The 24,593-nt window shown below is 40.0% G+C and overlaps 3 protein-coding genes across 8 annotated transcripts; 1 reads left to right on the top strand and 2 right to left on the bottom strand.

The window, feature by feature from the left end:
- Positions 1-691: 691 nt before the first annotated feature.
- angel1 (angel homolog 1 (Drosophila)) lies at positions 692-15,961 on the top strand. Of its 6 annotated transcripts, none has more exons than XM_061696398.1 (10): positions 692-772; positions 1,887-2,912; positions 3,013-3,233; positions 3,385-3,454; positions 4,245-4,687; positions 5,296-5,437; positions 5,683-5,713; positions 6,342-6,499; positions 6,586-6,753; positions 15,583-15,961. In XM_061696398.1, the coding sequence occupies exons 1-9, from the start codon at positions 706-708 to the stop codon at positions 6,747-6,749; spliced, it is 2,322 nt and encodes a 773-aa protein (XP_061552382.1). In that variant the 5' UTR covers positions 692-705; the 3' UTR covers positions 6,750-6,753; positions 15,583-15,961. The 6 variants fall into 6 exon arrangements, with proteins under 6 accessions (XP_061552382.1, XP_061552381.1, XP_061552383.1 ...); XM_061696397.1 differs by lacking the exon at positions 15,583-15,961 and adding an exon at positions 12,404-14,925; XM_061696401.1 differs by lacking the exon at positions 15,583-15,961 and adding an exon at positions 1,007-1,147 and having other exon boundaries at positions 693-772; positions 6,586-7,066.
- Positions 10,152-20,822, bottom strand: vash1 (vasohibin 1). The gene is made up of 7 exons (XM_061696403.1): positions 19,939-20,822; positions 18,083-18,171; positions 17,769-17,825; positions 17,165-17,239; positions 15,550-15,931; positions 11,152-11,261; positions 10,152-11,065 (listed from the first exon to the last, which is right to left on the bottom strand). The coding sequence occupies exons 1-7, from the start codon at positions 20,251-20,253 to the stop codon at positions 10,993-10,995; spliced, it is 1,101 nt and encodes a 366-aa protein (XP_061552387.1). The 5' UTR covers positions 20,254-20,822; the 3' UTR covers positions 10,152-10,992.
- A 771-nt stretch (positions 20,823-21,593) lies between these two features.
- On the bottom strand, positions 21,594-24,584 carry fcf1 (FCF1 rRNA-processing protein). The gene is made up of 8 exons (XM_061696299.1): positions 24,490-24,584; positions 23,264-23,328; positions 23,119-23,187; positions 22,860-23,008; positions 22,708-22,780; positions 22,104-22,191; positions 21,890-21,984; positions 21,594-21,803 (listed from the first exon to the last, which is right to left on the bottom strand). Exons 1-8 carry the CDS (start codon positions 24,490-24,492, stop codon positions 21,755-21,757), a joined length of 591 nt encoding a protein of 196 aa, XP_061552283.1. The 5' UTR covers positions 24,493-24,584; the 3' UTR covers positions 21,594-21,754.
- Positions 24,585-24,593: the final 9 nt, after the last annotated feature.

Genomic DNA, 24,593 nt, shown 5'->3' with positions numbered 1-24,593 from the left:
CTAACAGACACACCACCCACAGGTAATGGTGATACTAGTTTACAGTATCTACAGTACATTTCTCAGTGTGGCACGGTGGAAGACTGGTTAGCACATCTGCCTCACAGTTCTGAGGACCTGGGTACAAATCTGGGCTCGTCTGTGTGTAGTTTGCATGTTCTCCTTGTGCCTCTGGGGGCTTTCTTTGGTAGGAAAGACGAGAAGTCAGATAAACTGAAAAGTCTAACTTTGGGTTATGTTACTCAGAAATATTATTTGTCCAGACTGTTCTCTATACAAAACCAAAATGTTGAGGTCTATTTTAAAAATGTATTTGACATTGGATAGCTAAAAAAAAGCCAAATTTAATAGAGAACGATGAGCACATCTGCAACTTGTTTAGCACACACTGTTTAGTTATGTTAACTGGGTTGCAGTGGTAGTACTAAGAAGAATGATTATCTACAGACTTTTGAATGAATTGTTCATTTGTACCCCAAGAAGTGCACTGAAGCTTCATTTAATGTATAGATCTTGTAGCTTAGCTTACTCCATTTTCCAAGTAGCTTGCCTGTATGTATGCGTCTGTATATACATATATAAATACGTTGACTTATTTATTTAAAGATTTATAAAGTTAATGTTCGATTTACACTTGAATTCAGCCTGGACACGACCAGCGCAAGTGAGCTATAACAGCGCATGCGCATACTCGAGAAAATAAGCATGATCGCCTGCCTGTTATTTTACGCTCTCTACCCACTGTCACGCTACATGCTTAGACGAACCACGGGTAAGAAGCACAACTGGAAAAAACATGTGTCAGCGTTTTAGTCAATGGCATTACGTCCACCTTTGTCAAACACCCTCGGCGACGTTAACACGGCTACCTCGCTGTATTGCTAAGCTTAAAATGTATTTTGCTTGCTGACTCTGTAGCTTTCCTTGACGTCACGTGAGTGCGTTAAAGTTGCTGTTTTGGACACAAAGTTACCTTGCACAAAGTAACCTCGCCAATGCCTTACAGGTGCGGGGGGAATGTGGAGAAACTAGTATTTTAGGGGCAAAACTCAACCTTCGAGCTTGGGGGCGAACAAGCTAACGCTCGAGCTTGCACCTGTTATCAGAGCTCTTTGATTGTGACGTCAGCTCGTGAGAATGTTTTGAGGCAAGTGGATCCATCAACAATTAAAACTTGACTAGACATATACAGTAGGCTACTCCTTCGATACCACAGTGTGTCCAAATCTCTGGCTGCATAAGAATGTTAAATATACCACATGACTGTGGGTTGCATGCTGAGGAAATCCTCTTATTTTTCCCCCCATACGATGCTTCACATACATTTGGCACTTTGAAAACTTTGCTTCTGTGTGGTGCAGTGGAGATTGCGCGCAGTCACGTGACTGCCTGGCTCCTTTTGATTGGTAAAATGGAGCTAAAAGTCTAGTGAATGGTTGGATTGGTGAATCAGTCATGTGGTGCCTGAGGCACAAGTGTCTCTGAAATACCAAAGCAAGTAAATTGCACCAAAATAGAGATCTAAAAATTTATTCAGCCCTTATTCATCCAGGTAAAGCAATTAAGAACAGATTCTCATTTTCAATGCTGACCTGGCAGCAGACATTGTCAAACAAAGCAAAATAAAAACAAATGCACGGACAATAAACTGTGCAGTGTGATATAGAAAATTAAAAAAAGTTGTGAGCGGACTGTAGCTCGATTGTAAATGAATTAAAGTACTGTTTCTTCTAGGGAAAAATACTCAGTTAAAAGTATGTTGCTTTAAAACTAAACTGACAAGTACAATGTATCCAAAACGTTAATTAGGTAAATGTAACGGAGTAAATGTAGCCCATCACTACACACCTTTGTCAAGGATCCTGTACTTTGTTCCCTTTCTGCAGTTGTCAATGGCACGATGGCATGTGATGGTGCTGCTATCACGAGCAGGGTCTCCGTCAAGTTGGAACAAATCCTGCCAGACGAGCAGCTCGGCCAAAGCAGTTGGTCGACAAAACACAAGGAGGAAAAGAAGAGTGAACAATACTCAGTTGAGGAAGACGGGAAGACACGCGAAGCAGAGCAGCTGATATGTGTCAGTCAAAAGGACACAAAGATGGAGGCAGCTTCAAAGACAAGTGAGGCCCAATATTCAGCAAAGTCCAGCGACTCAAAGGGAGAAACAGATAAACAGGAGACACCCAACGAAGAAGTTGGGAAAATGCACTGTGGGCTTAAGCAACCAAACATTGAAGAAACTGCAGCTGAGGGCAGTGGCACAATGGCGTGGTATGGTGCAGCTGTCACAAGTACGATGCCAATCAAGTCTCAAAAAATCTTGCCGGACCAGCGGCTCGACCAAAGCAGTTGGTCTACAGGACAAAAGGATGAAAAGATGAGCAAGCAATACTTCATTGAGGGAAACAATAAGACACCAGATGCAAAACAGCTGATATGTGTCCGTCAGAAGGACACAAAAATTGAGGCAGCTTTAAAAACGGGTGAGGCACAATATTCAGCAAAGGGTGAAAAAGATAAACAGGAGATGCCCAAAGAAGAAGTAGGGAAAAAGCCCCGTCCACTTAAGCAACCAGTACAAACTGCAGCTGAGGGCAGTGAGCAGCATGTCACCTGTCTTATGGAGACTGTAGCGAAGATGAAACTTTTAGAAGACTCTGGAAATGTAGCTGAGTGCAGCAGACAAGAAGCAGAGTGCTGGGATGAATATACTGATGTAATGCTGACTGCTCTAACAAATTCAAACCGGAAGCAGACATCACTGCTGTCCAGTGCTAAAAATCACTTTGATACCCAAAGTGGATGGCACTTCCCTGTGGGACCTGGCTTAGTGGATGAAATCCATTGCCCACTCTGGCATTTTCCTGCAATGAGCTATTATCCTTCAGTGGAACGGACGAGGCCCTTTGAAGGTGAGGATCTGACATTTTACTTTAACTGTCCATTTTTCTACATTACTGATTAATTTGATATTCATCTGTGGTTTATGTAAGCAAATATTTATTCCAACAGTAATGTGGAGATTATGGCACGAAAGTTTAACAGAGGACTCCGACACAGATGTCGCTTTCACAAAGCCCTCCATGGACTTTACAGTCATGTCCTACAACATCTTGGCCCAAGACCTGTTGGAGGCCAACATGGAGCTGTACACACACTGCCCTCAAGAGGTACTGGATTGGAGCAACCGCTGCAGCCTGCTTTTGGAGGAAATACACAGATGGGCGCCAGATGTGAGTCAAATACCGTAACAGACAAAGTTCACTCCACCACAACTTTAGATGCATCTGCATAATCTATTGAGATCCAAAAAACATTACCTTTACAAACTTACTAATGCTCAACCATCCCACTTATTAAGTTGCTATTCATGTTGCTATTCAGATTCTTTGTCTCCAAGAGGTCCAGGAGAACCACTATCAAACACAACTGTATCCAGTACTGACTCAGATGGGTAAGTCACATCTGAGTTAAGATCTGAATCGATTTTTAGAATGTGAGAAACCCCTCATGTGACAAGGGGAAAAAAATCAACATGTATATGCTTGCTGCTCTGATTTATAGAGTGTGGTGGACTCAGCCAACACATCACACCACACACATAATGATATCTGACATAGTACCAAGACTGACCTGTGAGATGCATTATTCGTAGATTTTCTCTATTCATGGCAGTGCTCCTATCCCTATTCCTATTCCTATCCCCTGCTAATAGCGGTCGTTCACTGTGATAGTACTAGTAGTTTGAGGAGGAGAAGAAACAAGACTAACTACTACCTAAGCTAATATCTTTTTCTACATCATTTTTATTTATTGTGAATCACACATTATACAAACACTCTACACAACCAGTTGCTCCTCTCTTTCTATCCAGCAAGCAACACCGTGAGCTTCAGGTCGTTCTGTTTAATGTCACAATCACAGAGTGAACTCAATGTTGACCACACAACGATTTGTGATCGTAAATATTAAACAGTTTAACATTTACGAGTGCTGACCTTCGACTGTTTTCCAAAAGGGTCCTGGAAGAAAAATCATTCTTAACACACCCCACACCACAGGATAATCGCTCAAGATCCTCTTTTAGAGACATCTGACAATTAGGCCTTTCCTGACTTTTAAGGGAGAGAGAAAAGTGCTCAAATTTGGCCAAATTGTGTTTGTGTGTAGACCACTTAAAAGGAGGCATGTTTGTGGATATCAAGTTACAGATTTTACTAAAATGTCCCTTTGTACTTGTCTAGGCTACAACTGTGTCTACAAGCGGCGCACAGGCAACAAGACAGACGGCTGTGCTACTTGCTATCGCAGCAGTCGCTTTTCTGAGCTGTCAGTCACACCGATAGAGTTCTTCAGGCCCCAAACTGAGCTTCTGGACCGACACAACGTGGGCATACTTGTGGTACTTCGGCCGGTTGTCTACAAGGAGTCCAAGATCTGGGCGAAGGGCTCGCTACTCTGTGTGGCCAACACACACCTGCTCTTCAATCCCAGCAGGGGGGATGTCAAACTGGCTCAGCTGGCCATATTGCTGGCCGAGATCGACAACGTGGTCAAGTTGTGGAGGGCTAAAGGTGAACACTGTAATGTTATCATGTGCGGAGACTTAAATTCTGTGCCACACATGCCTCTTTATCAGCTCATCACAACTGGGGAGCTCCACTTCCAGGGTCTACCGGCATGGATGGTGAGACTCAACTACTGTATAATATTATGTACACTTTATGGACACTTCATTAGGTACACAAGCGGAGTCAGTGAGATTCAAATCAAGAACTGTATCAAAATATGATTCCACCCAGCCATACATCTGTTTTCTATAGTGCATGTCTTCATTATTGTTGCTGGTGAGCTGGAGCCTATCCCAGCTGACTTTGGGCGAGAGGCGGGGTACACCCTGAACTGGTGGCCAGTCAATAGGGGCACATATAGACAAATGTTCGCTCTCACAGTCACACCCATGAGCAAGTAAGTCTTTAATGAACCTGACTATGCATGTTTTTTTGAATGTGGGCAGAAATTGTAGTACCCAGGGAAAACCCACACAAGCACGGGGAGAACATGCAAATTCCACTCAGGAAGCCTGGAACTAAACCTTGAACCTCAGAACTGTGGGGCAGCCAAAAATTCTTCCTTTACAAAAATAATAATACAGTACTTTCAAATAATGTCAAATGTTTTTAACTATTTTTGATAGTGATTATTATATTTTTTTAAATCTCTGTACTTGTGTACTTAATATTTGGGGCTGGACAGTATATATCTGCTCACGTTCACTTTTCCTATATACAACAGGTGTCAGGTCAGAAGGATCTTTCACACAAAGCCACTTGCCACAGACTGTTTGCTCCTCTATGGCCCGGCTGTCTGGGAATTTCCGACAGCTGCCAGTATGTCACTGCCGCTGAGGTGGATGCAAGCCACAGTCCAGTCACAGGTCAGTGTTAGAACCTGCAGCCTGTTCCGTACGAGCAAAAACTTGTCAGATTCACTGTTTCACTGCAATGCTTCAAGTCTCTCCTGAAGGGAAACCTCACTACAGCCACGACTTCCTTTTGCAACTGCGCATTTGTCCAGTTTCATGTGTCCGTCCATGTAATTTACAATTAATTCCAAGTGTCACTGACAACTGTCCAGGTAGCGCTACACACTATTCATTTTCTTTTTTTTTTTTCTTTTTAGATTTGCTGAGCAGAAATGAGCCGAATATTAGGTTAGTTTAACCCAAACACTGTGTGCCAGTTGAATGTTCAAATATTCTGCCAGACTATGGCCACACATCCAAGGTTACTTTTATGAAACAAACTTTTTTTCCCCACGCTAATGGCTTTGCAAAAAAGAATCACATGAAAACATTTGGAGACTGTGAAGCTCACATCAAAGCAAACAGTTACTAAAAACCCTAATTGTAAGGCCATTGCAGATGATCTGAAGCCTAAAGAAGGTAGCAGAAAAAGCAATGGTAATCATGGAAAAGGAGATTCGTAGATGTGGTCAATAGTGAATTTGAAGCACTCATGTGTCTGCCATTGCATAAGATAAAGTTACGTTAGTTTATAAAGGAACACTATGACATCCTACTGTACAGGGGCGATGAGACTAAATCCCTTATTTACACAAATGAAACAGATTTTCGTAACATTTACCTTATCCTTATTTACAAAAATGAAACTGATTTCTGTAACATTTCTGTTTTCAGCGTCTTAAACTGCAGTTTGAGTGATTACCCCCCCAAAAAAATTTGTTTGTGTAATCATGGCCTTAAAGTCACAGAAAAAAAAAAAAATTACAAGCTTCTTAAAAAATAATTTGTTTGTTGTAATGATGTTTGTGTGTGACAGGTTTCAACACATTATAAGACATCAGTTAGACCTGGAGTCCACCTATAAGCATACAATCCCTGACTCTGGTGACTCGGAAGTCACAACCCTACACTCTGAAGGTGCTGCCACTGTCGACTATATCTTCTATTCCCCTGAACGCCTCTCATATCAAGCAGGTATTCGAGGAACCCTAACCCTATGCAAAATGCCACAATGATGGTTACAGTACTCTGGATACTACTACTTTCTTTGTTTTGCTTAGCAGGCCAGTTTGGCTGTGAAGGTCTGAAGTTGGTTGGTTGTCTCTCACTGCTATCTGAGGATACCTTATGGTCCATAGAGGGCCTTCCCAGCTACATATTCCCATCTGATCATCTCAGTCTTGTGGCTAAATTCCGGTTGGACCTGAAAGCAGCAGCGTGTTAAAGACGTGGGTGAAATTTTATTCAACTGACTGTCATTCATGAGAGATTTTCAGCTCCCGTGCATGTTGGGCAGTGTTGCTCTGCTTTATCGTGTTTATTATGCAAATCCTTACCTGGGGTTCCAGTCAGAGGAGCCAGAAAGGAAGTCCAGTACATTTCTAATACTGTAGTTATACTCATCACTGCAGAGATGATAGTTAACAATTTGCAAATTGTATTTATTTTTTTGTATTTTAATTATTTCAAACTTAGTTTGAAATTGAGAATTTTTCTAAAATGCTATTGTATTGAATAAATGTTTCAATTGCTTACACCCCACCTCCGTTTGTTTTCATTAACAAACATTTGATTCAGCATACTGTATTTAGACTTAGGTCCAGAAGTATTTGTGACAGAGCTATAATCGTTTTTTTATGGTTTTGCCTTTAAACCCCACCACTCTAGATTTGAATAAAACAATCAAGATGTGACTGAAGGAGAACGGATTTGCTATTGAAAAATATTCAATTTATTCTCCTTCATAAAGTCTTGTATGTTTAGGATGCCTCCATGTTTGTCAATTGTCACACGCCGTGATATCCTTTGGATCAAGCGCTGTTCCTGCCCTTCTCCATACTTAATGCTTCCATTCATTCTGATACAAGTTGACCTTGGTTCCATAATCCATCCATTCCATTTAGCCATTTGTAAAAATAAAAATCTGATTCCAGATTATTGGATGCTTTGATTAAGGTTACGTGGTTTGCAGCATGTTGTAAACCCTTTGTATTTACACTCAGAAAGTTGTCTCTTGTTTGTAGATTTTGTCTGACAAATTGTTTGTGACATGTATAAAGGCAACATCATAATATCTGTCATTCTAGACCGAACTATGTCATATTCTAATATTAACAATAGGTTCAGACAGTAGTCCTTTAACTAAGCAAAAATAAGACTGGCAGACAGACCAGTGATGGTTAAAATGTAATCCCTGGTAGATGCACCAAAGAATATCTCATGAATGTGTAGTTCAGTGTGTGCTACTTTGACCTCAATACTGCTTGCCCCTTCCGTCCCATCCTCCCAGCGTGCATCTTCGTGTGTCAACTTGTTTCATGCATGAATCATTCAGTTGATTCAGGATTCATGCATTATGGGCTCTTAAAAGTTGTTTTGCATCAAAAGAATCCTTCTTAGCAAGTCGCCTTGAGTGCTTTCAGAACAGTATAATTAGTGAGCTAAACCCCTTTATATATTATCTGCATTTCTTTTGTGGCATTTAACACGGTATGTACAAGGGAGAAAGAAGTGGGTCAGTAGATTTTTCTTCCTATTAGGGTGCGGAATCTATTTCTCGGTGTGATAAACACCAGTTGAGTGTTTGGCATCTGGAGACCAGCAGAATGGAGGCTAGAGATTTGTGTATTTAAGAGTGATTTTCTACTGTTTGAAATACCTGATCAATCTTCTCGACCCGAGAGCAATCCTTCATATATACTTCACATATCGCTGTTGCCTGCTTTTCATTGAGTGCAGCAACCAATCAGTGGACGTCCACCAATTTATCAAATTTTTGGTACAACTTGATCACTAAAACAACAAAAGAGACGAGACAAACATGAAGTATGTGGCAATTTATTGATAACGTTTTAAATGTTTAGTGTTTTACATATGATGAAAAGCAGTGACGTATAAAACAGCAGAATTCAGTAGTTCTTGGAAAATACAAAGATAAAAAGTGCTGTGAACTAATACCTTGACATCTCGGTGGAGGTGGTCTCTTTTTAAGGCAAGTGAAAAATTGAATTAAGTTGCTACAAAGAGCACATTTACATACATAAGCAAAGTAGACTCGCTGTAGAAGTAAAATAACTATACATCCGTAGTATGTTAAATGCTGCGTAGTCCTTGATTTACTCAACAAATGACATCGTTGTATTTATAGTAATGACATATTCATAATTATGCGTCACTAAGGTCTCTAGATCTCTAAGCATGCAGCCTTGAAGGTGCTGACATTTGAAACATTTTTCTTACTCAAGTATAAATGACTAGTTTGTATTCTGTTAGGTGATCACTAGGATTTTTTGTTTGTGATGTTTCAGTCTCATTTGAATCTGGTCAAAAGGCACAGGGGTAGTTTGTTGTCACCACACAAAATACTGTAGTACGTCATCGGCTGTACAACCCCAATTTCAATGAAGTTGGGACGTGGTGTTAAACAAAAACAGACTACAATGATTTGCAAATCATATTCAACCTATATTTAATTGAATACACTACAATGACAAGATATTTAATGTTCAAACTGATAAACCTTATTGTTTTTAGCAAATAATCATTAACTTAGAATTTTATGGCTGCAACACGTTCCAAAAAAGATGGGACAGGTTCATGTTTACTACTGTCTTACATCACCTTTTCTTTTAACAACATTCAATAAATGTTTGGGAACTGAGGACACTAATTGTTGAAGCTTTGTAGGTGGAATTCTTTCCCATTCTTGCTTGATGTACAGCTTCAGCTGTTCAACAGTCCGGGGTCTCCGTTGTCGTATTTTACGCTTCATAATGCGCCACACATTTTCAATGGGAGACAGGTCTGGACTGCAGGCAGGCCAATCTAGGACCTGCACTCTTTTACTACAAACCCACGCTGTTGTAACACGTGCCGAATGTGGTTTGGCATTGTATTGCTGAAATAACCATAACAGTCTGGATGGTTCTTTTCCTCTTTGGCCTGAAAACAATTTGAAATGTGAACTTGTCGGACCACAGAACACTTTTCCACTTTGCATCAGTCCATCTTGGATGAGCTCGGGCCCAGAGAAGCTGGCGGCATTTCTGGGTGTTGTTGATAAATGACTTTTACTTTGCATGGTAGAGTTTCAGGTTGCACTTACGGATGTAGTGCCGAACTGTATTTACTGACATTGGTTTTCTGAAGTATTCCTTAGCCCATGTGGTGATATACTTTACACATTGATGTCTGTTTTTTAAGCAGTGCCGCCTGAGGGATCGAAGGTCACGGGCATTCAATGTTGGTTATTGGCCTTGCCACTTACATGCAGTGATTTCTCCAGATTCTCTGAACCTTTTGATGATGATATGGACCGTAGAGGATGAAATCCCTAAATTCCTTTCAATTGTACGTTGAGGAACACTGTCCTTAAACTGTTAAACTATTTTTTCACGCACTTGTTCACAAAGAAGTGAACCTCGCCCCATCTTTGCTTGTGAATGACTGAGCAATTCAGGGAAGCTCTTTTTATACCCAATCATGGCACCCACCTGTTCCCAGTTAGCCTGTTCACCTGTGGGATGTTCCAAACAGGTGTTTGATGAGCATTCCTCAACTTTCTCAGTCTTTTTTGCCACCTGTCCCAGCTTTTTTGGAACGTGTTGCAGCCATAAAATTCAAAGTTAATGATTATTTGCGAAAAACAATAAAGTTTATCAGTTTGAACATTAAATATCTTGGCTTTGTAGTGTATCAAATTAAATATAGCTTGAACATCCATCCATTCATTTTCTGAGCCGCTTCTCCTCACTAGGGTCGCGGCCATGCTGGAGCCTATCCCAGCTGTCATCGGGCAGGAGGCGGGGTACATCCTGAACAGGTTGCCAGCCAATCGCAGGGCACATAGAAACAAACAACCATTCGCACTCACAGTCATGCCTACGGGCAATTTAGAGTCTCCAATTAATGCATGTTTTTGGGATGTGGGAGGAAACCGGAGTGCCCGGAGAAAACCCACGCAGGCACGGGGAGAACATGCAAACTCCACACAGGCGGGGCCGGGGATTGAACCCGGGTCCTCAGAACTGTGAGGCTGACGCTCTAACCAGTCGTCCACCGAGCTTGATTATAATTTGCAAATTATTGTATTCTGTTTTTATTTGTTTAACACAACGTCCCAACTTCATTGGAATTGGGGTTGTAAATGGACACATACCAGCACACTTACAGTACGACACACATTGATATGATATGTCAAGTAGCACATTTACTGATTTACTTATATTTGTCTAGTGTAACCAACAGTATACCTAAATTTAATAAAAATGTTTACACACAACAGCACCAGTTATGCACGCAAGAAATAATTAAAAAACTGACAACGTGACAGTGAATGAGGCTTTTGTTTGGATGTGTATGAGAAGGATGGTTTCCTATTCAATGTTGCATCCCGAGAACAGGGCAATGTGGACGTTGAATGAAGCCTCATCAGCAGCCTTGTCAGAGAAACTTAAAAAAAGGATTCTTCACACTCGAATCTGATACACGTTCATGTCACCAGATGCTTTTTGTTCCAAAGCCTTCTTCTCTCCAGATGGACTGAAACAAAAACACAAATTTAGCATCTATTACAATAGTCAGACAGTTAAAAGGTAAAACCGCAAGGATATAACAATTAATTGTACCGTCTCTCAACACGGCTGACCCTGCGAATGGGGCTTCCTGGTCCTTTGAGCGGTGAGCCCATGCTATTTCTTCTGTCTTTGGTGGGAGAAGGAGGTGCAGGCTTTCCTATCTGCAGACAAAAAGGCATAGCCCACTTCAATATGTACCATGATCAAGGGGATAATGTGATTGCGCTGAGTGCTGGCTGGAAAACGCAGGGGCGATTGATGGATCGAGCAGCCGTGCGAGAAAGTGTCTCGAGCCGTCTCATTAGTTTTATTACACACAGAGCTCAGCATCAACGTTTCCATCATTTGTTTAACATGAGGGGGATGAGAGTGCATCGTTTCAGAGGGATAGCAGGTCAACTCTGTTTCACTAAACGATTCGTCTTAGGGAATGTAACATGGAAGTGGTGTACAAATTTCCAAGACAAATGAAATATGTCCCGATTGAAGCTTTTTACTGACTTAGCTATGCATTTATTTACAGTATACAGTTGTGCCTTGGTATACGAATGACCTGGCTTAAGATACGAGCTGTCGTCCAGCCTATTTTTATTTTTTTGCTTGCTTGCTTTGACTGGACAAGCATAATAAGAGTGCTGTAATGTGGCAGTGAACTCAATTTAATTCACAATAAGCAGCAGTTTGGCAAATATTGAACAATTAATTATAAAAGAGGCCTCAGGCTGTATAATGCCAATCCCAGTTAACTGTCAAACTAAACATAAAGCAAAGAGAATTACTCATATATTTGTATTTGTGTTCCAACCAAACAACTGCCTAAAGAAAGTTAGCTTAATGCTATTATAATGGAAAACTGCTTTGACATGCTAACGAGTAGCATTGTTAGTTGCGGTTTTAGAACGCTTTAAGCAATGGACAAACAGTGGAGCAACATGTGGACAGTTAATAGAACCATACTCACAGACATATTGTCACTGTCGGGCGGAAAACTCATGTCTAAATTTGGACAATTTTAGATTTTTTTACAAATCAATTGGTCCGTCCCCACGTGGATCTGTTATTTTTATAAATTATTGATCAATCCAAAATGTTGATAATAGCTTGGTCTCTTTGACTGCTATGTTAATGACTCAACAAACATGTCATTTTGTTGGTTTCCTGATAAGTGATGGTTTTGGAGATACGATGAGTCTGCTCAATGGCAGCAATATGTTCTTTATCCTCTATGAAAAATTGGTAATAAACGTCTTACTAAGTCACTTATGAAAAGTGAAAGTATTCTTCATTTGTGTCTTCATCACAGATGTCCAAGGGAGGCACACCAGAAGGAGCAGCACAATGAATTGGATTGCAGCATGCAATCATGATGCACAAACTGTTTAATTCTTTATAAAAACAGTAATAACAAAATAAAATAAATTAGTCAAGTTTTTTTTTTTTTTGGGGGGGGGCTTGACATTTCCATTAACGGGGAAAGATGATTTGAGATATAGTTTTTTTTTTAGTTACAAACTTGGTCACAGAATTAATTAAACTTGTATCTCAAAGTGTCATAGTATACTGTAGTTCCTCAAATAGTGTTGTCCATTTAAAAGATGATGAATGCCTCCCTCCAATAGACACCTTCTTTGTCCGCTAAATCGAAAAAAAAAACAAAAACGGGTAGTAACTGCACAAGGAAGGTTTCCTCAATTTAAGCCTGTCCTGACAAGCCACATTTTGATATAACGAATGGCGTGAAGAAGAACTAGTTGCCACAGCCGTGTAATAATATGTCATTACACGCCACACTTGGTTACTACTTTACTTACTGTTTTACATTTGATTATTTTATAGTCATGGCCTAGAATTGCTTTTCATACAAATATTTATGCTATGACTTTCAACTGCTTAACTTAGGTCAGATAGGCTACAGTGTGTTCCAGTCGAAGGAACATAATTGTCAAATACAGAGGACCCCCTGTAATTCAGTTCAGACTCTGTTGTTCACACGCGGACATTAAAAAGTCAATTTGAACTCTTGCTGACCAAAACAGCAGCAGCGAAGGATTGAAAAAAAGCCTCAGATTAATTAACGTGGAGTTTTGCCACATGGTAAACAAGTTCCCTGCGTAGTATTACAGATGATATTCAGTTATGCTAGATGGTGGCAGCTAATTTAGCAAGTAGCAGATATTTGAACACAAAACGGTGCAGCAACATATGTAAACAGACAATATAACAGTCCTCACAAGCATATATTCTTTATCCTCCGTGAAAAATTACTACTACTGGAGCTTACTAAGTCACTTACAGACCCTTTCCCAAAAAAATTAATATCATGAAAAAATTTATGTATTTCCATAATTCCATTCAAAAAGTTAAACTTTCATAAATTATAGATTCAGGACCCACAATTTAAACAACTTATTTTTCCAGCTCATAAAACCCATGAAATCAGGAATTAAAAAAATTTGAATACTGTGAAGAAATCATTTACTTCTCAGTTTTTGGAGGAAAAAAAAGAGAGAAATTAGGGTCACATTAAATCAATCAATATATGGTACTTCAAAACGATATGTTAATCTTCAATACTTGGTTGGGAATCCCTTTGCTTTAATCACTGCCTCGATGCGCCGTGGCATTGAGGCAATCAGCCTGTGGCATTGCCTGGGAGTTATAGAAGCCCAGATTTCCTTGATGCTTGCTGTCAGTTCAGTTGGCATCAAACTGGGTTTCGGTGCTTCTGGCGGTATGGGCAGGGGCCATGTCCTACTGGAAGATGAAATCTGCATCTCCATACAAATCCTCAGCAGAAGGAATAATGAAGTCCTCTAAAACATAGACTGTTGCGGTGACCTTGGATTTAAGAAAGCAGAGTTTACCAACACCTGCACTGGACATTGCACCCCAAATCATGACTGACTGGATATTTGACACTGGACCTCAAGCAGCTTGGGTTCTATTCTTCACCCATCTTCCTCCAAACCCTTGGACCTTGATTCCCGAATGAAAGGCACACTTTCATCTGAATAGAGGACCTCGGACCACTGGCCAACAGTCCAGTCCTTCTTCTCCTTAGCACAGTTGAGAGGCTTCCTACATTGGCTCAGGCTCAGAAGTGGCTTGACCCGAAGAACCCGACAGTTGTAGCCCATCTCCCAGATGCGTCTGAATGTGGTGGTTTTTGAAGCTGCGACTTCCGCCTCATTCCACTTTTTCTGGATCTCTGCTAGATTCTTGAATCTTCTCTGTTTGATAATCATTTGGTCATCTCTTTTGCTGGTGCATCTTATACTGCCACATTTTGTACTTCCACTAGACTTTCCATTGATATGCTTGGACACAGCACTGTATGAACAGCCAGCCTCCTTAGCGATGAAGTTTTATGGCTTACCCATCCTACGGAGGGTATCAACGATCAATGAAATTTGGGCTGACTTCGTCACAGTATTCAAATTTCTTAAATTACTGATTTCGTGGGTTTTATTAGCTGGAAGCCCAAATTATGTAGAAATAAACAAATAAATACTTGAAATTGTTTAAATTGTGGGCCCTGAATCTATAATTTATGAAAGTTTTAACTTTTTGAATGGAATTATGGAAATAAATGAACTTTTCCATGATATTCTAATTTTTTGGAAAGTGTCTGTAGTTGTGAAACTCTTCTTCATCATGTCTGTATTACACTACGCTCTGATGACCAAGGTGGGCCCACCAAAAGGAGCAGCATACTGTCAATGGTGTTGAACTCAAACATTAAATCATGATTCAGAAACTGTTTAATACTTTACATTGCATTTATGTTATTACTCTGTTGTTGTTGTTTTTTAGAAAGTGCAATACTGTAGAGTGCAATTTATCTTATTAAAAACGTTAAAATTTTTTGTTGGTGTCTTTTGTGCGGCTGGAACGGATCAATGTCATTTCCATTAATTTCCCTGGGGAAAGAATTGAGATATGAGTGTTTTGAGTTATGAGTGTGGTCATATTAATCTCATAAATCAAGGCACCCCTGGATAATAATAATGAGCATTCAAGTAGACTGACGTGATTGCGCGACAATGTTATGTATTCGTATTCGTTCCACCGAGTCTGCCCCATTTCTTGCTGTTTTGTAGCATTTCTCCATCATAGTCCTTTTTATTTTGACCTCCACTTTCACTTGACATAAACTGTAAAATACCTCTAACAGTACATAGTTTTTCATTGTTGAAATGATTGAAAGGCATTATAGTAAGGTTGTGGTTAGCAAGTCTACCTCACACTTCAGAGGTTTGGCTTTCAAATTTCACCTCTGGCCTTCTTGTGTGTAGGTTACATGTTTTTCCCGTGCTTTTGGCTTTTCACCGGGTACTGTCGATATGTCACACTATTTAAAAGGCTCATGTAGCTATATGTGTTCTACCTATACACCCACAGTGGAAATGCGAAGCAAATCAAGATGACACGTACTGAACCTAACTCTACCTTGAGCCTCATGTCTCGAGTGTGCCTCTCCAGCTCTTTCCGCAGCTCGTCCTTGCTCAGGCCATCTACATCCAGGACGGAGTGCTTCCACTCGATCTGCTCCACGCTGTGAGGGTCGTGCGACACGTACTGGCCGATCTTGATCTTTTGCAGGGTGTGCCAGTAGCCCCTGTAGGCACCTCCGAAATCCTGCACCAAATCCATCAGAGTGCGGTGCTCCAGAGGCTTGAACATGAGCTCCTCCCGCCGACTCATGCCCAGCGCGCCAAAGCGTCCGCCGCTGTGGACTCCCAGCACAATGTGGTGGAAGTAATTCCCTGAGAATTGAGACTTGAAGCTGAGGGGGAAGCGCTCCACGGCCGGCATGCTATTGGTGAGGTAACTTTGCCAAGCTTGGTCAAGGGCATACTGAACAATATAAATGCAACTTTTTTGTTTTTGTTCCCATTTTTCATGTACTGAATTCAAAGACTTTTTCTAACACAAAAGGCATATTTCTCTTAAATATTGTTAACAAATCTGTCTAAATCTATGTTAGTGCGCACTTCTCCTTTGCTGATGTAATCCATCCACCTCCTAGGCGTGGCATCCCAAGTTGCTGATTATACAGCATGATTTTTGGACAGGTGTGCCTTAGACTAGTGTTCCCCAACCTTCTTTGCACCGCGGCCCAGTTAGGAGTCGACATTTTGCTCACGGACCGGCTGTGGTGACGTACACACACACACACACACACACACACATATATATATATATATATATATATATATATATATATATATATATACACACACATATACATATATACACACACGCTTGCCTCGCTTCTGCCGTGTCCATTGTGGGCGCGATGCAGGAGTGGGGGTCGGAGTTGTTGTAGGCAGCCAGACCAGACTGCAGTTTCGTAGCTCCTCTTTTAACTCCGTAAAAGTAGTTCTGCCTTTGTCGAGCAGAAACCTACAACTATCTGTATCTGAGTGGACTTGGTGCGTGACCGGTGGTTGGGGACCACTGCCTTAGGCTGCCCACAGTAAAAGGCTACTTTAAAATGTGAAGTTTTATTATATTGGGGAGTACTGGGAGGGTCAAAAAAAACAAAACGGTGGTGACTCACTAAAGAATTGCCCCAAAGATTTTTGTTTTTTACTCATTTTTGCTAGCTTGTGGGTTTTTTTTTTTTTTTTTAACTCTCGAGATGAGTGTTTAGGCACAGGTGGATTGCACCTGATTTTCAAAATGAAACTTATAAATAAAATATTTTTGGTGCAGTCTCTGTGTGACCCAGTACCAAATGTCCAGTGGATGAAGTTGTGGTTGGGGACCGCTGCTTTAGAGCAGTGACTCCCAACTGATGTGCCGTGGGAAATTGTCCAATTTCACTTGATTGGTCTGAAAACTATTTACTATAAATGTATACTTGTTCATCTATCTATGTCGGCGATGTATAGTAGCAGGCAAAACAATGAATTACTCTTCCACTATATGGCATGTAACCTGTATATCCACTTTTTGTTTGGTGGTCTTCTGTGAGATTTTTTTTCTGATGTAAAATATGTGGCATTGCTCAACAAAGTTTAGAGAGTTGATCATATTAAAAGTGCTGCAGTAAAGATACATTCCCAGGATCACCGCTTCCAGGCATTTGATTGGCAGGGCTTCACGCGTCATCTCCTTGGCGATGTCCATCAACCTGTGCAGGAAAATGTGACAATAAGATGACAGTGTGGGATGGGATGGCCCATATTCCAAACACTTACCAGTTAAAATGCCAGTAGTCTTAAATTTCAGATCATGTTGGTTATGAAGTAAGAACTACAACCCACTACAATTGGTTACCCATAAAATGGCCTATTTTGAACAAGAAATACGTCCTTAACATACTATAGTGGATAAAGCCCACTCAGGCACAGGTAGAACAAGCAAACTGCACACAGGAAGGCCTGTGAAGAGATTTGGCCATACGAATAATTAAGAGTTTAAGTATACTGTATATATTTGCTTTAACATTACCAATGACTTGTTCAGTATTTCAGAGCTTCTCTAGTGAGGCAGAGTTTAAGTATTTTAAGATTAAGATTATTATTAATTAAATGATGGTTTTGTCCAGTTCAACAATAACATTTGCGTCATCATCACCTCTTAATCTTGGGTATACAAATTCAAGGCTTCCATTAGGTTCTATAAATCACATATGAAAAATGAAACGATTGTTTGCTTACGCAGTAAGAGGCCGGCTTTTCTTTATTTCAAAAAACTGTGTTCCGGTGTGATTGTACCTGTAGGTCACAGTTAAGGCATGCATAGATCAGTGTTTTGTGATATTCATGGGCTGTTGCTTAATTATTGATTAATTTCAGCTCTTTGGAATTAGTAGCAATCGTTAAATTTGCTCAATAATAGTAAGCTTGGGCTTCTTCTTAGTCCTTTTCACACAGCGATTTGTATATTTTTCATTGCTGTCATTTTGTTCAGGTTTTTTTTTTTTCATGTTCAAATAAAGATTCATAATCATTGTTCTGTTGTCAAAGGATACTGTAACTCCCTGATGTATTTCTGTATGGCTTCCAGGCGCAGTGGGATTGCGGTGGTAGGCTGGTATGAAGGCACACTTGGTATTGGAATCTGCGAGACAAACAGCAGTTGCGTTATACCAGCAGACCATGGAACATACAGTACAGTACACAGTCGGTGGAAATTGTTTCTGCACTTGGCGTTAACTTCACATGTACAGTTAGGAGAAGCCTGCTATTGTACAACCACATCAGCTGATCAACTACATCATGATCTCGGCACATAAGGATTTAGTATGTCAAGCATGATAGGTTAATTGACAACTCTAAATTGTTCATAGCTGTGAATGTGTGTGAATGGCTTTTGGTCTATATGTGCCCTGCAATTGGCTGGTGACCAGTTCAGGTTGTATCCCACTTCTTGCTCAAAATCAGCTGGGATAGGCTCCAGCATAACCGCCACCCTAACAAGGAAAAAATCTAAAGAAAACGGATGGATGGAAATTTTATTATTGTAACAATCACTTGTATTGAGTAAAAATCTACTTTTAAAGCAGGTCGCCAGATGAATTTTGTTTTCTTTCTTTTTTTCCTAGGATCACAGTGACCGCTATTTTAATTTTAGGGCCACAACAGAATGTTTGGGCGCACACACTGTAAATTGACTTGCAAAGTAAATTTCCACATTTCCTCTCATTTTCACTGTATTACTGATAACGCACAGCCACTCATCCTGAAAACAGAATTTCCTGCCTTTTCTTTTGTTATATTGGCTGTGACCTCACAAAATAATCTGAACTCATCATGACTTTTCTCCTCTGGCACATTAGGTTTATTGGGGTGCATGTAAGCACGTATAAACTTCTTTGCCATTGAGTTAAGCCCATGACCACACATTAGCCTAGCACACATTAGCCAATCACAGTGCTCATTCATTTGGCAATTATTGTTCATTACTGCCAAATACTGGGCTGGAGTGTGGAGCAGAAGTTTGTCATCAACAAAAATAATTCAATGATAGTAAAAAGAATCGGCAAAATTACTGGTTGCACATGCACTAGTAGATGAAAAATTTATTTGTACTGTCAAATTTTGGAGAACATTTATTTGTACTGTCAAATTTTGGGGGCAAAATGTGACCATTTAGGGGCAGTCTGCAGCCTTGCTTTGAAGGGAAAGAAATTGAATCGTTTCCTGATCCAAACCCATTAGAGCATGGTTTTCATAAAAGGGAAGGCAGCAACCCAAAGAAGCAGGAAATTCAGAATTTGGTGATGTCAGCGGGACTTGAGGCAAAGGACTCTCATCCGAGTGTTAATCAGAATCAGAATCAGAATCATCTTTATTTGCCAAGTATGTCCAAAACACACAAGGAATTTGTCTCCGGTAGTTGGAGCCGCTCTAGTACAACAGACAGTCAATTTACAGAACACTTTGGAGACATAAAGACATTGACAAAAAACAATTGTGCAAAAAGATGCAGAGTCCTCTAGCACTTAGAGCAGTTCGAATGACTAATATTGCAATAGTCCGGTGCAATGACCATTGTGCAAAGGGCGCCGAGACTTCAAGGAGTGTATGCGGTTTAAAGTGACGAGTAGTGCGATCATCTGGGACAATGTTGGTTGGGCAAATGTTACAGATACTCCTCAATCAGTGTGCAAATGGAGCAGATGCTACTCTGGCATGAGTGCCCAGTATATATTAAATGGTAAATTCCATAACCTTTGTCAAACCATTTAAAGCTGATGAAAGTGTTTCACACCTCAGTCCCCTATTGGTTATTTCAAATCCATTGTGGTGGTGTACAGACAAACAGCCCTAACAACTCTGTCCATGTTCCAAATACTTATGAACCAAACTTCATTCAAAAGTTTACCTTGGGCAGGTCAATGACACCACGGATGCCCTTCCCCAAGCCATCCCCGTCTGGATGGATCCGAGCCACATGGCGCCACATCCTCTCCCAGGTGTCCTCGTCCATGGGGAGGCCACTTCGGTTGACATAGAAAGGCACCCCGCCGTCCCTCAACTCTTCATCCCCTTCATCCTCCTGCTCCTCATCCCGCTCCTCCACTGAGCCCATCGTTCCCCTCAGCATCTCACTGACAGAATCCTGGCACGGGAGATGTACACGCTGATACTTTGGGCTGTTCACTGGTGGCTCTGCTTGCAGGTTTGAAGAAGTTTCCATTAGAGAGGGCCACCCTGTTACATCCTCCAGCTTATGGAACTAATTATCTCCAGTGGGTTTAGAGGTATTATGATTCATAATGAGGTGAGCTACAGTAGCAGCAGAATAAAGTGCACCAGTTATTTCTCACACTAAATGTGTTTGACTTTACAATGGGTCCACAACAATGAGAAAAATATATTTTCCATTCAATGGTCACCTACATGGAGGTGAAAAGGAGCACATGTAGAAAGCTAGTTAAATGAATGATTAACCTATTCAAATGACTAGATGTCCACAAAGCAGCCCGCTCTTGATCACTTAATGTAAGAGGATTTGGCAATCAGACAAAAGTCTGTTTAAGGAACGACTAATTCCCAGTCCAGTCGGATGTCATTCAAACAAAAGATAGCCAACAAATGACCTGCTCGTCCGACAATCCCATTCTCACGTCAGTCGTTCACTTCATTTGCGTTCCTTACTATAATATGTATTTCCGTCCACGGATTATTATTTAAAGATGTTGCCCGTTTAATCCAAAATCGAAGTGTGATGCTTCCCATCCGATAAGGTGCTACGGTCGACACTCCCTGACTACCCTTTACTGCGCATGCTCACAGTGAAGAGGACAAGATCAGTTGTGACGAATGGTGCGTTCAGGTGAACCCGTAAAACGTATTCTCTTGTACTGATATAGAGGAACCATTATTTAATCAATGAATATTACCGTATATTTAACATGTGTATATGAAGTGATTTAAAATTAAAATGTTTTTTCAACAATCTGTAAAATACATGTAAACAGGGTCACCCCGTACATTAAGTTCATTTATTTCAGAACTGTAGTTCAATTAAAAAAAGTGAAACTCGTAAGTAAACGGGAAAATACTTTTTCTCGGCCAATTCTCTCATATATTAAAAAAATTGCCATGTACTATTTTACTTTCCTAAAATGCTGAATTTGAAATTTACATATTCATTATTGCTGTACGCTATAATCATAAATTCTAAAATTTGTTCATTCTGCATGTAGTGAGTCTATATACAAGTGTCACTTTTTGTATTTAACTACTGAAATAAATGATTTCCCATGATCTTTAAATTTATTGAGATAAACCTGTATAGTGTCCACAACAGTATACAGTATTTACAGTACAAAAGCAGGGACAGGGAACGTTTTTCCTGTTCGGGCCATATTACATTTTAATATGATGCAATGACCCAACAAATATTTATCATACTGAAGTATTTTTTGTTGTAAATTTTGTTTCTTTTTTTTGTGGAGGGTGGGGGGGGGTAACATTTCCTTTGAGGTTTCCCCACCTAGCACATGTCCTATCCCATAAAAACGACTTCTCGAGACAGCTGCAGCAAATTGTTTATTGAAACTCCATCAACTGTTGTCTAACTTTTATGATAGCAACATAACAATGCACCATGCGTCTGCAGTTCAAACTACTGAACAATTTTCATGTACGCAAAAGAAAACGTATTTACAGTGACAGTAGATTTGTACAAATAATTAAAACCTCGGTGCACCATAGTCATCCGGCATCCTTTCAATGTTGTACCTGTGTGTTAAAAAAAAAAAAAGGTTAGTTTAATTGTTCTTGTGAGCTGTACATGGTGCACACGTAAACTTTAGTTACAATTTTACCTGTGGTTTGAGATGTACATAATGGGCACTCCAGGGATCTTCCTTACCCTTCTCTTTAAATCTCTATCCACAGTAGCTAAGATGTAACACTTGTGCTGCAGAAATATTATGAAATAGTTTTCATATCTACAACTCGACAAAACTGCTATTATGAGAGTCTACATTCTTAACAACTACAGGCAGACGCTTATGAATAGCAAATACATTGTTATACCTGTGTTACTCTTTGGACCAGACAGTCATCCGCATATGTTCCTTTGTGTGTGCAAGGCAAGCGCTCAAACCTTGGATCCTTTGCTATCCTGCAACCACAAACAGTAAAATCTTAGTTGGGCCGAATATTTGAGCACACTGTTGAGTGTTTGTACGTGTCTCCCAAGTCATTCATCATAGTAAAAACTGACAAGTAGAAGTGGTTGCAACCAGATAAGCTAATAGCATAGCTTCTGCCATTTCTTCTTCATATTTTCCATAAGTCTGGATGCTCTGTGACACCATGCTACCTTTTACAGGTCAGTCTTGGTACTACAACAATCATCCAGTTTAGGGGAAGAGACTCCCGATTGTCTGTGTTGACATCGTTGTGTGTGTGTGAGGTACGTTGTGCTGGTCATCTCGAGTACACTACACACTACAAGAGCAGTAAGCACAAACGTTCTGAGTTTTTCATTGTGTGTGGGGTCTCCTACATAAAAAATAATAATAATAATGGGTGAAGATGTACAAAAATAAAAAATAAAATAAACCAGAACGTGGGTACCCAGCTGAAGACTTTTTGTCCATGGCATATTGTTAACGTTAGAGGAAGCTGCTTATACCTGAGTGCAACTCTGTATTTCATTCCAAGTTTTTCGATTTCAGCCATCACACAGTCTGTTATATAAGGGATACCTAGATTGAAACAAAAACAACAATCGTCATCAATAGATCTTCATAATACAAAATACTGAAATTTGACAAAAATGCTTACATTTGGCATACAGACAGTCCATCATAGACTGAACAATGTCCAGTTTGGCCTTGATGGAGAAGTTGATAAAATTGGTGTCGACTAGAACGTGGTATGGTGGACCGAGCTGAGTGTTGTATTGGAAGAACAGACACGATGCATACTTGGGCCTGTACAAGCAGATAAGAGTAATCAAATAAAAAAAACAGATAAGAGTAATCAAATCAAACACCCACCCATTACTGTCCAACTCAAAGTCCAAATTAAACTGGCCACCTACACTTCCCTCTCCTTCAGCTCTGAGGGGTCCTTCTTTTTTTTTTTGGCTTTGGCACGATCTTTCTCTTTTCTGCAAGACAAGTGTAAATGTCTTTTAAATTCAAACTAATAAAAATAAGGCCCACTGACAATAAATTAGAACTCACATTCGTTGATCTTTCATACTAATCATCCGTTTCATTACGGCAAACTTCTTTGTTTTCTGTTTCGGCTACATGAGGAAACAAATAAAAAAAATCATTATGAACATAAACTGAAGTGTTTACTAGCAGGGAAGACAAGACACAATGTGTTAAATGTGTTAATATGAAGAAAGTCTTAAAAGATAATGTTGTCTCAAAACACAATGCTGAACAATACATACTGAATTGGTGTGATTTAAATGGGGAAGAAAGGTATTTTAGCCAGACCTTATGGTCCATCATATCTGATAGACGATTGAATTGTCTTATATTCCTCAGCCCAACTGTACTTCACACCTACGGGCAATTTAGAGTTTTCAATTTACCTACCACCATGCATGTTTTGGGATGTGGGAGGAAACCGGAGTACCAGGAGAAAACATACGCAAGCACGGTGAGAACATACAAACTCCACACAGGTGAGGCCGGGATTTGAACCTGAGTTCTCAGAACTGTGAGGCGAATGTGCTAACCAGTCGTTCACCGTGTCGCCGAGTCATAAGATTACAAGGAAAAACAACATGTATTAGACTTTTAATAGCAACTGTGTGAAAGTCATTTTATTAATATGACAACAGTAAAGTCTTCTTCTTTTTTTTAAAGAAAACATGCTACATTATAAGAATGTGGTCTGAATTTTAACGAGTGAATATCAACTAACTAAACTGAGATCAGCGGCTAGTTGTACGAATTGCCTCATAGTGTATATTCATTTTCAAAGAAATGATCATTTTAAAATACAACTACTAATGGGATGAGTTAAGTGTACAAATATAACCACATTAAAGTGCTCCCACTGATTAAAGCGTTGATGTGACAGAATATTTTTTTCATATACATCATACAAATGTTTCATGATAACGTGTAACTCGGCAGGCGTAGGAATTTTTCTCCTAAGGCAAAAATTTATTTTGTACGACCAAGACTGTATTTTGTAATATTTCGACATTACTCTGGTTTTTTTTTATGCTTGTTGTATGTTGAACTTGTATGCTTCCTTTTTATTAAATAGATCATACACTAACTAGTACGTAATGTGTGTTGATATTAGGCTAGGCTACCTGCGTTAGCTCGTACGCTTAGCTGCCAAAGCTTCGGCGTCAAAATAACAAATGTTAACGTATAAAACACAACAACTAAATGCTCCCAACGTTATGCATTTCCTACATACAAGCACATAGTGGACATACCATGCTTGAAAATGATGATTTAATCCCTCTCACAGTCTTGTTTATTGATCACTATTCTGTTCTGTCCTCGTGGGTGGCAACGCGGTTGTGGCGTCATCAACCAT

The sequence above is a fragment of the Phycodurus eques genome, chromosome 14 (assembly GCF_024500275.1).
Source record: "Phycodurus eques isolate BA_2022a chromosome 14, UOR_Pequ_1.1, whole genome shotgun sequence".
In the NCBI taxonomy this organism is placed as follows: Eukaryota; Metazoa; Chordata; class Actinopteri; order Syngnathiformes; family Syngnathidae; genus Phycodurus; species Phycodurus eques.
Note: the sequence above shows the minus strand (reverse complement) of the source record. Positions and strands in the feature narration are given on the sequence as shown.

Bases quoted from the DNA above. Each gene is read 5' to 3' on its own strand.
- angel1 (XM_061696398.1), top strand. From the start codon at position 706: ATGATCGCCTGCCTGTTATTTTACGCTCTCTACCCACTGTCACGCTAC. The intron at 4,688-5,295 runs GTGAGACTCAAC...TATATACAACAG, and splicing joins AGGGTCTACCGGCATGGATG to GTGTCAGGTCAGAAGGATCT. The intron at 5,714-6,341 runs GTTAGTTTAACC...TGTGTGTGACAG, and splicing joins AGAAATGAGCCGAATATTAG to GTTTCAACACATTATAAGAC.
- vash1 (XM_061696403.1), bottom strand. From the start codon at position 20,253: ATGGAAACTTCTTCAAACCTGCAAGCAGAGCCACCAGTGAACAGCCCA. The intron at 18,172-19,938 runs GTAAACTTTTGA...TTTGTCTCGCAG, and splicing joins GTGTCATTGACCTGCCCAAG to ATTCCAATACCAAGTGTGCC. The intron at 17,826-18,082 runs GTATCCTTTGAC...TGTGACCTACAG, and splicing joins AAATACATCAGGGAGTTACA to GTACAATCACACCGGAACAC.
- fcf1 (XM_061696299.1), bottom strand. The intron at 23,009-23,118 runs GTAGGTGGCCAG...CTGCTTGTACAG, and splicing joins GAGCTGAAGGAGAGGGAAGT to GCCCAAGTATGCATCGTGTC. The intron at 21,985-22,103 runs GTATAACAATGT...ATATTTCTGCAG, and splicing joins TGGTCCAAAGAGTAACACAG to CACAAGTGTTACATCTTAGC.